The following is an 11,425-nucleotide window of genomic DNA, read 5'->3' on the forward strand; positions in this document are numbered from 1 at the left end:
AGGCCCGCGACACCGCCACCTCCGAACTGGCCGCCGTGAAGATAGTTAAGCTAGACCCAGGTGAGGGCGGGGGCCGGGTGGCAGGGCCTCTGCGGGGGCACGGAGGAGGGGGAGGGGACCCCCGGCCAGTGCTGTCGCCTGGCACCTGTCCAGCCTGGATGCAGGCGCTCTGCCCATTTCGCAGATGCGGGCACTGGGTCAGGGCCCCTGCTGGCCGCCCCCATCCCATGATGCCCTGTGCTCCCCAGGGGACGACATCAGCTCCCTGCAGCAGGAAATCACCATTCTGCGGGAGTGCCGCCACCCCAACGTGGTGGCCTACATCGGCAGCTACCTCAGGTGCGGCCGCTCCCTCCTCCGATCCCCACGCCGCCTCCGTGCGACCCCGCCTTGTGCACACCCCAGCTCTGTGTCCCCCTCCCCCCCAGAAATGACCGCTTGTGGATCTGCATGGAGTTCTGCGGAGGGGGGTCCCTGCAGGAGATTTACCACGGTGAGGCCAGGGGCCACAGCCTTCCCCGCCTCCACCCCCCAGGCCCAGCCAGGGGCCTGAACTTGGGCTCCTGGTTCTCGCTTGACTGGCTGTGTGACCTTGAGAGAGCTGCCGTCCTTTTCTGGCCTCTGAGCCCTTGGCTTTCAGGGAGGAGATGTGGCCCACATTCGTATCTTTCACATAGGTGGAGGTCTGGGTGGGTCAGCATCGGTGTGACCCCCAGCCTCCTTGCCAGCCCCCGCCCTTTCCATTACAGCCACAGGGCCCCTGGAGGAAAAGCAGATTGCCTATGTCTGCCGGGAGGCATTGAAGGTAGCCACACCAGCTCCCAGGGGCTGCAGGGCAGGAGCCCAGCTGGCTGGGACAGAGTGGAGGGGGGGTGAAGGGGTGGGGGCATGCTCTAGGCAGGGCAGGCCCCACAGGGGCTGTGGGTCCTGGGGGACAGGGGCCCCTGCCCTGTTGCAGGAAGCAGCACATTTCCCTCTTGGCTCAGTCACTTCCTGTTTGGGGAGAGGGGGGGAGGAAGCGGCTTGGGTGGGGGGGGCCCTAAAAAGAGGTGGTGTAGGACAGGTGGGGTGGCCCAGGCTGGGCGGCTCTCAGGGACACCTCCTTATCCACAGGGGTTACACCACTTGCATTCTCAGGGGAAGATTCACAGAGACATCAAGGTAGGACCTGGCCCAGGGCCTCTTGGGCGGGAGAAGGCTCCCTCCACTGGGCCGGTTGGTCCCCATGGATCCTCTCTTCTCTGTTCCCCACAGGGAGCTAATCTCCTCCTCACCCTCCAGGGCGATGTCAAGCTGGGTCAGTACTCTGGGCACAAGACCAGGGTGAGGGTTCTGGTGGGGAGGGTGGTGTCCTGAAACCTTTGGTCCCCAAATCCACCCCTCGTTCCCTTGGGCGAGCCGCTTTCCCGCCTTGTGCCTCAGTTTCCCCACTTAGAGCCCGGTGGTGTCCTCTCTCTGCTGTAGGTCGGGAGAGTCAGGGTCTATACAGAGGCGGTGCAGGGCCAGGCGCAGGCTCAGGGTGGTGAGGTCAGCCCCTCCCAGGAGGGACCTGGTGTGGCATTGGAGCTGTGGCGTTGGCTGTGGCTGGACCTGGGTGGCCTGCCCTCTGAGCCCTGCCAAACGCGTCCTGATCCTGCAGTGGCGGCAGAGAGCAGTGACAGTCCATGCTTGTCCCCGCAGCTGACTTTGGGGTCTCTGGGGAGCTGACGGCGTCGGTGGCTAAGAGACGGTCTTTCATCGGGACTCCGTACTGGTGAGGCTGTGCCTCGGACAGGGGTGGGGACCAAGGGGTGCTTTTCCCGGTGATCCCATCTGCCACTCTGCCCCTAGGATGGCCCCCGAGGTGGCGGCTGTAGAGCGCAAAGGTGGCTACAACGAACTGTGTGACGTCTGGGCCTTGGGCATCACTGCCATGGAGCTGGGCGAGCTGCAGCCCCCGCTGTTCCACCTGCACCCCATGAGGTCAGCCCGGCACCAGTGCCTTGCCTGACCCTGACCCTGCTGGTGACCCTTGACCTCTGACCTCCCGCCCTCCACAGGGCCCTGATGCTCATGTCCAAGAGCAACTTCCAGCCCCCCAAGTTGAGGGACAAAACTCGCTGGTGAGCACCCCCACTCCCTCCTGGGACTCCCTTGTCAGTTGGGTCCCCGGGGAGGTGGGGCACTCTGTTAACTCCCAGGGTGCACCCCGAGAGCTGGGTGATGACAGAGGGGCTGCAGTGTCGCAACACATCTTGCGGTGCAGGCGGCAGAGGCCCTTGGCCTCAGGCTGGCTCCTTCCCGCCCCCGGGCAGCCCCACCGGCTTCTGCCGGTGGCCGGGCCCTCAGCTGGCTCTGGGGTTGGGGCTCTGTGTCCACCAGGACCCAGAATTTCCACCACTTCCTCAAGCTGGCACTGACCAAGAACCCTAAGAAGAGGCCAACTGCAGAGAAGCTCCTGCAGGTGGGGGCCTGGGGGTGGGGTTCTGCCTGGAAGTGGGGCCCCAAGTGGCCAGCAGCTGACCTGACCGGCCCCCCCACCCTTCCAGCACCCCTTCACAACCCAGCAGCTCCCCCGGGCTCTCCTCACCCAGCTGCTGGACAAGGCCACTGACCCCCACCTGAGCGCACCCTCCCCGGAAGACTGCGACCTGGAGGTCAGTGGGAGCAGCTGGGGGCGGGGCTTGGCCTGGCCTGGTTGGAAGGAGGCGGTGGGGGTGAAGGTGCCCTCAGCTAGTCTGAGCCAGCCAGGGACCCTTCCTCTAGACCTGTGCGTCGTGACCCCTTTGGGGGGTTGACCAACCCTTTCACAGGGGTCACCCGATTCCTAACAGTAGCAAAGTGACAGTGGTGAAGCAGCAACAAATCTTATGGTTGGGGGTCACCGCTGCATGAGCAGCGGTGTGAAAGGGTCGCGGCATGAGGAAGGCTGAGAACCACTGCTCCAGACGGTGGTGCCCGGGCCGTGAGGACCTTCGGAGCAGGGGTGGGTCTTGCCTGCGCTGGTTACTTCCTGCCAAGTCCTTCCCCTTGGGCTCAGGCTGCCTGTGACACCAGCCGCCCCATCTTCTTGTTTCCTGTGTGCTCTCCGGCAAGTTCCTTGACCTCTCTGGGCCCGCTTTCCCACCTGTGACCGAGAGGGGCACCCTGGCTTCCTGTCTGCAGGCCTGGAGCCTCGATTGGTGGAAGTCACTGGCCGGGGACGCCACCACCCTTTTCCCTTTTCCCTAGACGTACGACCTGTTTCCTGATACCATCCACTCCCGTGGGCAGCACGGCCCGGCCGAGAGGACCCCCTCAGAGATACAGTGTGAGCCTGGGGGTGCGGGTGTCGTGGAGGGGCCAGCCAGGAGGTCCCGCCCTTTGACGCCTCTGTCCACCAGTTCACCAGGTGAAGTTTGGCGCCCCCCGCAGGAAGGAAACGGACCCACTGAACGAGCCGGTGAGGGGCTGGTGGGGCAGGGGGGTGTCAGGGTAGGACTGAATGAAGGTGAGCGGGGGTCTGGAAGGGTAAGGGAGCTGCCCGAGCTGGCCTGTTCCACCAGGACCCGGGGAGCGGGACTCCTTGGATCGTCAGCTGGGAGTGGCAGGGTGACTTCCTGCACCGTTGTGAAAGGGGGGCCTCTCGCCCCGCTGGAGGCCCCCCATCATCCATCTCTCTCTGCATCCTCACCCCACATCTCTCGTCTCTCCTTCCCAGTGGCTCTCTGTCTCCCCACAGTCACTTAGGTAGTCTCTGCCCCTTGCTGCCTCTGTCACCCCCTTCTCATATCTCGGGGTGCCTGTCTCTCACTGTCATTCCCCTTTGCACCTGTCTGCCCGTCTGTCTCTCCCCCACATCCTCTCCGTTATCTCTCATACCACCCTCCCACACTCTGCCTCGGTTTCCCCACAGTGGGAGGAGGAGTGGACGCTGCTGGGAAAGGAGGAGCTGAGTGGGTGAGTGAGGGAAGGAGGGAGGCAGTGGGGGGCATCGAAGAAAGCTGACCTCTGACCTCTGTGCCTACCCCCTACTCCCTACCTCCCCACCACCACCAGGAGCCTACTGCAGTCTGTCCAGGAAGCCCTGGAAGAGAGGTGAGGACCTGGGCCGCTGCGGAGGGGCAGCCTGGCACAGCCCCATCACACTTCCCAACCCACTTCTCTTTGGTTTGTCCCGCACAGGAGCCTGACCATCCGGCCAGCTGTGGAAGTCCAGGTATTGGGGTTGGGGGAGGCCCCGCTGGGTGCTGTGGGGCGTGCCACCGGGGGTCCTCCCTACTGACAGCCTGGCCCACCTGACCCTCCTACAGATGCCGGATTCTCCAGACGAAGCCATGGGAACCATTAAGCGTGCCCCGTGCTTGGGGCCACCTCACCTCGAGTCTCCAGCTGAGGACTCTCGTGCTGGTCCTCCAGGTGGGCCCCAGGTTGGGGGCTGGGGGACTGGGCTGGGTGGGCTTGGGCTGGACATCACGGAGGGTCTGTGCCTGCAGGGACCCTGCCCCTACCTCCACCTGACCCTGACAGTCCCCCGCTGCTTCCCACCACCTGGGCTACCATGAAGCACCGGGTGGATCCTGAGGTAAGAGGTGCTCTGGGAGCTGGAGGCTGGGGCGTTGCCTTGGCCCTGACACTACCCCGCCTGCCTTCTCCCTCCTTCCTAGAGACCCTCCTGCCACGGGCTCCCCCCAACCCCCAAGGTGCACGTAAGTACTTACCCTGCAGCCCCAGTCTTCCCCCTTGGCTCCCTGCCCCCCCCCACACACATCAGCTCTGCTTCCCCCCACAGATGGGCGCCTGCTTCTCCAAGGTCTTCAATGGCTGCCCCCTGCGGATCCATGCTGCTGTCACCTGGATTCACCCCATCACCCGGGGTAGGCTAGGCTCAGAGGAGCCGGCAGGAGGCGGGAGCCTGGGGCTCGACTGCTGGGGGGCCGGGGCCGGGCTGACTCTGGGCCTGGCCTCCCCTGCAGACCAGTTCCTGGTGGTGGGGGCAGAGGAAGGCATCTACACGCTCAACCTGCATGAGTTGCATGAGGACACCCTGGAGAAGGTGAGTCCGGGCAGCCGGGCGGGCAGGCAGCTCAGGCTGGCGCTGACCCTGATGCCACTCCTTTGCCCCGCAGCTGATCGCGCCCCGCTGCACCTGGCTCTACTGCGTCAACAACGTGCTGCTCTCGCTGTCAGGTATACGCCGTGGGGGCGGGGCCCAAGCACCCGGGGCCCCAAGCGCCCCCCCCTCCCCCCACCAGCCGGCCCTGTTTCCCCCACAGGGAAATCCACTCACATCTGGGCCCACGACCTCCCGGGCCTGTTTGAGCAGCGGCGTCTGCAGCGGCAGGTTCCCCTCTCCATCCCCACCAACCGCCTCACCCAGCGGATCATCCCCAGGTGAGGCCCTGGGTGGGGACACTGGGGCCTCGCCTGCCCCTGGGACTCTCAGGACCTCACCCCTCTGAGCCTCAGCTTCCTCATCTGGCAGTGCTTCCTCCCCCTCCCCCCAGGCTGGTCGGGGGTGGGGGGCACAAAGGGAATAAGGGGTATGGAAATGCTCTGCACACTGGAGAGGACCCCCAAAACTAGAGAAGACCCTTAAGTGGCGAGCGCGCTTCACAGAGCGAGGGACTTCATTGGACCGTGGCGCAAACACTTCCTATTACGTCCCCAGCCTTCCGCTGGGTGTGGGCACGTAGCGAACCAAACGCGTCCCTGCTTTTGGGGGAGAGCACACGGGCCCCAGACAGACAGACACGATGGTAGGTCAGCAGAATTCTCGCCCCATGGGGGGCCCTGGTTGGATCTCTACTCGGTGCGAGACAGGACGTGAAGGGTGGTTGGCCTGCCTTACCAGCGGATGCGTGTGCGGGGCGATGAGGCTGAACTGTTCTTAGCGGAGCTTCCAGATGGACACTAGGGAGAAAGGCCACCTAAACCAGCCACTGGAGCTCCTAGGTCTCAGGATGGCCTGTAGGGGTGGTTCTGTCGTCCCTGGAGCCCTCTCCGGTCAAGGGAGGTGGGCAAGTTCGTGGCACTTGAAAGTCCAGAAAGCGCTGGAATTAGGGAGCCGCGTTCCAGGCAGAGGGGTGAGTGTGTGCAAACGTGTGCAGGGGTGAAGCCCCCCTGGGCAGGTGGGGAGCTCCAGGGTGTCTGGCCAAGGGACGAGTCCCTGGGCTGGCCGTCCAGGAGGAGGGTTAGCTCTGCTCCCCCTCATGCACCCTCACTCCTGAGCAGGTCTGGTGGCCAGGCTGGGCCAGGGGCCTGGGGAGGGGAGCAGGAGCCCAGTAGCCCGATCCAAGAGGAGGGAGGGGGGGGCCTGCGAGATGAGCCCAGGTGGGCAGTGGGCACTGGACACTGGGGCAGTATTTATGAAGTGGAATTGCCTGGACTTGAGGCCTGATTGGAGAGAGGGGGTGGGGGTAGGGGAGATCGGGGCCCTCCAGGGGAGCAGCTCAGCTTGCCAGTGGCGCTGTGGGTGAGGTGTTGGGATCACCCCAAGGCCAATGGTTCAAACCCGCCAGGTGGCCGTCCAGCCGGTCATTCCGCAGCTAGGAGGGGCTTCAGAGAGTAGGGGGGGAAATGCTATGATCTCTTCATCCATTCCCTGCCCTTTTTGAAGCCCCCTCGTGTCTGACCCTGAGCTCCTGGCACTTGAGCAGCTCAGCCGTGACCCCCAGAAGCCCCGTCCCTTCCTGCTTGTGAATTTCTAGGGGCAGGGGAGGTGGAGAGCACGGGAAACCACCTAACCAAACCACGTGGCCACGTGGATTCTGACTCAGAACAGCCCTAGGGGGCCAGAGGCCCCTTTGGGTTTCCGAGATTGGAAGCCTCTCGGTGAGCAGCCAGCCTCGTCTTTGTCCAGCAGGGTGGCTGGTGGGTTTGAACCGTGACATTGTGGGTAAGCAGTCCACGCCTAACCCACGGCACCACCAGGGCTCTTCCAACAACACACTGGCAAAGAGAGGGGAGCCCGCTGCTGTGGAGTGCATGCCCGCTCACGGCGGGCCTGTGGGCCGGGGCAGAACTAACTGCCCCCCCGGGGGTTAATGGAGCAGGCAGCCGCGTCTCTCTCCTGAGGAGTGACTGGTGGGTTCGAACCACTGACCTTGCGGCCAGCAGCTCCGTGTGTAACCCGTAATGCCACCAGGGTTCCTTTGGGCCACACCGAGGAGGAGCCTGAATCTGGTGGACGCCAGAGGGGGGGTGCTAGGAGAGCAGAGCTGGCAGGGAGGGCTGCCTGGCTTACTCTGAGTGCTGCGGGAAGGTGCTGTTTGAACAGACTTGGAGCTGGGGGGGGAAGCAAGCTCTGCGGGGCTCTGGGGGAGGACATGCGGTCAGAAGGGTCAGCTGGTGCAGAAGGCCCCGGGCAGGAGCACACCTGGCCTGCTGGAGGAAGACCCTGGGGCCAGAACTGAAGCAGTGGGGGCAGGGAGCCCTGTCGCTGGTGTGTGGCCTTTGGCTGTGCTGCCAAGATGCCCTAGGGGCCACGGCAGGGCAGCGGGCAGGGAAGTGATGGGAGCTGGCAAGCCTTCAGCAGGACTGCTCCCTCCAGCTGGGGAACAGGCGGGGCTGGGGGGGACTCAGGGAGCTGCCGCAGTGACCCTGACGAGGGGGGGGCTGCCGCTGGGGCCTTGAAAGGAGAGCCAACAGGATTTCCTGACCGACAGCTGGTGGATGCAGGAGGATGAAGAGTCAGGGGTGACGCCACCAGGGGTTTGGGCCTGGGCTGTGGGAAGGACGCTGCTGTCACCAGCAATGTGTGGGGCAGGGTTCAGGGCAGGGGTTCCATGGTGTCATGTTGAGCGAGGGTCAGCTGCGTTTTGAAGGAGAGGGGCTGGGAGAACAGGCAGGACCTGGGCCCTGTATCCTCCAGGCTGGGCTCCTGGAGCGCAGTCTCCCCCCACCCCCCTTCGTGAGCTTGGCCTAGGAACTGGCAGCCCCAGGGGACTGGGCTTGAGTGTGGGAACCAGGCTTAGTGTCCACTCTGAACATGGGGTATAGAGAACCTCAACTGTCAGGAAGCGGGAACCCCACAGATGTGGCTCTGCTCGGTTGGGGAGGACCTGGGCTCAGGGGCAGAGGCGCAGAGAGAGAAGGGGCGGGGAGACACGCCTGGACTTCAGGCATGGGGCCCTCTCCCCAGAAGAAGTAGGCTCTGAGGGGCCCCTGGGAGTTTGAGGGTCATCCTCTGGTGTGGCCCTTTGTTGCTTCTCGTGGCCACCAAGGAGAGTCAGCTACTGGCCCCAAGTGGCTTAGCTGAGGCTGCAGCTGGCTGGTTGGGGGTGGGGGTGGATATTCCTGTTTGCAACTGGTACCCCCTCCAGGCTCATGAGTCCTGCCTCCATTCTTGTCCTGATTTGGCTGATCAAAGATCCTAGAGGTTCAGCATGGACTGGGGGGGGGGGGGGCACTAGGAGGAGCATCTGGTCAGGTGGCACCAGGTTGACTTCCTGAGCACCCTCGATGTGCCTGGCAGGACAGCCTCTCCCACCGGCCCCTGCAGTTACCCCATGTCACAGATGAGGAGACAGAGGCAGGGAGAAGCCCCGTGATTTGCCCACGCTGAGCCCACAGCTGGTGGGCCCTCAGGAATCCTCCACGAGACCACCCTCAGACCCCTTGCCCTCCACCAGTGGTGTTACCTGGCCCGTCTCTCCTGGGATGCCAGGACCGTAGTAGTACCCACGGCCGGTGCCCTGACATGCCTGGTTGTGCCCCTTGCAGGCGCTTTGCCCTGTCCACCAAGATCCCTGACACCAAAGGCTGCCTGCAGTGCCGTGTGGGTAAGAGCCGGGGCTGTGGGGGGGGGGGGCAGGGCGGGGGCGAGAGGGGCCTGCCTGGCACCCATGGCCTGCCTCCCCTGCAGTGCGGAACCCGTACACTGGCAGCACCTTCCTGCTGGCCGCCCTGCCTGCCAGCCTGCTCCTGCTGCAGTGGTACGAGCCCCTGCAGAAGTTCCTGCTGCTCAAGGTGGGGCCCGGCCAGTGGGTGGGCGTGGCCGGGGGGACTGTCGGGCTGAGGGGCAGGGCCCTGAGTGCTCTGCCACCCCCCAGAACTTCTCCAGCCCCCTACCCAGCCCAGCGGGAATGCTGGAGCCGCTGGTGCTGGACGGGAAGGAGCTGCCGCAGGTGTGCGTGGGCGCCGAGGGCCCCGAGGGGCCCGGCTGCCGAGTCCTGTTCCACATCCTGCCCCTGGAGGCCGGCCTGACGCCCGACAGCCTCGTCCCACCTGGTGAGCAGCTGCTCGGACAGGTCCCCGCAGCCTCAGACCCAGGGAGACCTTGGGGATGAGGGGCCCAGGCCAGGCTGCTGTGAGAGCAAGCACACAGACAGGGGTCCCCAGGCTGGCGCCTCCATAAAACACGCCCTAAAGCCAAAGAGCCTGGCCACTGTACCACTTAGGGGTCGAGGTGGGGACTGTCGGGGCAGAGACCCCATTCTGGGCATGGCTGCTGGTCCTGGGATGGTCTTGGGGCTCAGCCATCCTGGTAGGTCCTGGACAAGGGCAGGCATCAGCGGCTGAACTTCTGGCCCGGCCCACAGGATGGGCAACAGCTTCCCTGTGCTACTGGTAGGCACCTGGTTCTGATCCACAGCCCTCCCCCGCTCAACCTCCTGAGAGAAGAGCTCGGGGACCAGTCTCATTTTTCGGAGACCAGGGACCTTATCCCCCTACCCCATGAGGCTGAGCCGGGATCAGGCCTCAGGGGCTGGCTGCAGCTTGTCCCCGTGCCCTCTGGGGGACCAAGGCTAGCCATGGCGTTGTCTCCCATCTCTGCCTGCAGAGGGGATCCCAGGCTCTGCCCAGCAGGTGATTCAGGTGGACAGGGACACCGTCCTGGTCAGCTTTGACCGTGAGTGCCTCGGGCTTGGGGCTGGGGCCAGCGGAGCTCAGGAGGTGGACATGGGGAGTCTCAGGGATCGGCCTCCCCCACCATCCCCATGCACGCCCTATGCAGGCTGCGTGAGGATAGTCGATCTGCAGGGCGAGTCCACAGCCACCCTGGCGCCGGAGCTGACTTTTGACTTCCCCATCGAGACTGTGGGTGAGTGGGCCGGAGCGTCCCCCAGTCGGGAGCACGCGTCCCCCAGTCGGGAGCACATGTCCCCAGGGACCACCCTTTCCCCCTCTCTTATGGTGACGGTGGCCTGGCCCCGCAGTGTGTCTGCAGGACAGCCTGCTGGCCTTCTGGAGGCACGGGATGCAGGGCCGCAGCCTGGACACCAACCAAGTGAGTGGGACCAGGGACCCGGCAGCCCCCTTCTCATCTGCCCCAGCTCCTGACGGGGGAACCTCACGACGGGCGCCCCCCTTTCCTCTCAGGTGACCCAGGAGATCACAGATGAGACCAGGATCTTCCGAGTGCTTGGTGCCCACAGGTAGGTGACAGATGCCGGCAGGCAGCGGTGCAGGGTAACCACTGAGGCTCTCCTGAGGGTTCACTTCTGGTCCTCGTGCGCGGCCCCAGGGACATCATCCTGGAGAGCATCCCCACGGACAACCCAGGCGCGCACAGCAACCTCTACATCCTCACGGGCCACCAGAGCAGCTACTGACGGAGCTGGCGGAAGGGCGGATGGAGGCCCAGGATTTGGGGCCTGGGCAGGGGGCGCCCACCCCACACCTCTGCAATAACTGGACCTGATGAAGCTGCTGTCACCCCTCCCCGCCCCACCCTCCAGGCAGCCAGTCCCCAGGGGCCCGGGGCAGGGGGTTCTGAATGGGGGGGGAGACACCTGGGTGACCCATTCCATGTCTCCCACACTCCCTTTCCTTCGTTTTTTTGCCAAGAGCCTGCCCCTCCCAGCTGCCCCGGGGCAGGCAGTATTTAAGAGAGAGGACTATATTGGTATTAAAACTGGTTTGATTTTACTGCACTGGTCTCTGTGTCCCTCAGCGGTGAGGGTGGGGACCAGCCGCAGGCGTCTTGGCCACCAAGCTCTGCCCCTGGGAGGCAGCTGGTGAATAGGCCTGGGGGGCTGCGAGCCTGTGGGCTCTCCCCCAGGGCCCGTCCTCCCCCAGAAGACCCTGCCAGGTGACCTGTGGTAGTGGTGACGGGTCTGCAGTGACAGGAAAGTAGGTCCCACCCACTGCCTGGGCCCGGGTCAGCTGAACTCGGGGCACTGGCACCAGATTGCCTTCCAGAAAATTCACCTGTGTCTATTGAACAGGTATTCCCAGGGACCTCCTCCTGGGCCAGGCCCTAGGGTCAGAGAAAGTGCCAGATCCGTCAGGGCACCAGGACTACTGCTGACCCTACCTCCCCTGGGCCTGCTCGCTGTGACCGAGCCTCTGTTTTACACGGCTGGCCACTGTCCCTCTTGGGCCTCCTCTGGGTGGGCTCTGGCGCTCAGAGGACTAGGGTGTCCCTCCCCCCCAGCATGGACAACTACTCTTGACCAGAGCTGGTGGCCAGGCCCAGCGGGTTGCCTGGAGAGGTGTCACGGAGACAGCAGCCATGCTGATC

The 11,425-nt window shown here is 64.5% G+C and overlaps 1 protein-coding gene across 1 annotated transcript in view; it reads left to right on the forward strand.

The window, feature by feature from the left end:
- The window catches only part of LOC123522491 (mitogen-activated protein kinase kinase kinase kinase 2), a 16,832-nt gene extending 6,002 nt beyond the window's left edge, over window positions 1-10,830 (forward strand). Inside the window, exons 11-41 of the mRNA XM_045297179.1 lie at window positions 3-60; window positions 249-339; window positions 429-493; window positions 750-805; window positions 1,114-1,161; window positions 1,255-1,297; window positions 1,681-1,753; window positions 1,831-1,962; window positions 2,040-2,102; window positions 2,362-2,443; window positions 2,529-2,636; window positions 3,211-3,289; window positions 3,363-3,421; window positions 3,875-3,918; window positions 4,018-4,056; window positions 4,144-4,177; window positions 4,272-4,377; window positions 4,455-4,543; window positions 4,626-4,667; window positions 4,751-4,835; window positions 4,935-5,014; window positions 5,088-5,148; window positions 5,235-5,352; window positions 8,683-8,741; window positions 8,825-8,928; window positions 9,012-9,189; window positions 9,743-9,811; window positions 9,917-10,003; window positions 10,119-10,189; window positions 10,282-10,337; window positions 10,427-10,830. Of these exons, the coding sequence (XP_045153114.1) occupies window positions 3-60; window positions 249-339; window positions 429-493; window positions 750-805; window positions 1,114-1,161; window positions 1,255-1,297; window positions 1,681-1,753; window positions 1,831-1,962; window positions 2,040-2,102; window positions 2,362-2,443; window positions 2,529-2,636; window positions 3,211-3,289; window positions 3,363-3,421; window positions 3,875-3,918; window positions 4,018-4,056; window positions 4,144-4,177; window positions 4,272-4,377; window positions 4,455-4,543; window positions 4,626-4,667; window positions 4,751-4,835; window positions 4,935-5,014; window positions 5,088-5,148; window positions 5,235-5,352; window positions 8,683-8,741; window positions 8,825-8,928; window positions 9,012-9,189; window positions 9,743-9,811; window positions 9,917-10,003; window positions 10,119-10,189; window positions 10,282-10,337; window positions 10,427-10,514 (2,367 nt within the window). The 3' untranslated portion in view covers window positions 10,515-10,830. The remainder of the gene's footprint in view (window positions 1-2; window positions 61-248; window positions 340-428; window positions 494-749; window positions 806-1,113; window positions 1,162-1,254; window positions 1,298-1,680; window positions 1,754-1,830; window positions 1,963-2,039; window positions 2,103-2,361; window positions 2,444-2,528; window positions 2,637-3,210; window positions 3,290-3,362; window positions 3,422-3,874; window positions 3,919-4,017; window positions 4,057-4,143; window positions 4,178-4,271; window positions 4,378-4,454; window positions 4,544-4,625; window positions 4,668-4,750; window positions 4,836-4,934; window positions 5,015-5,087; window positions 5,149-5,234; window positions 5,353-8,682; window positions 8,742-8,824; window positions 8,929-9,011; window positions 9,190-9,742; window positions 9,812-9,916; window positions 10,004-10,118; window positions 10,190-10,281; window positions 10,338-10,426) is intronic.
- Window positions 10,831-11,425: the final 595 nt, after the last annotated feature.

Source organism: Echinops telfairi, unplaced genomic scaffold, assembly GCF_000313985.2.
Source record: "Echinops telfairi isolate 266 unplaced genomic scaffold, ASM31398v2 ScPeMD7_7417;HRSCAF=8455, whole genome shotgun sequence".
Lineage (NCBI taxonomy): Eukaryota > Metazoa > Chordata > Mammalia > Afrosoricida > Tenrecidae > Echinops > Echinops telfairi.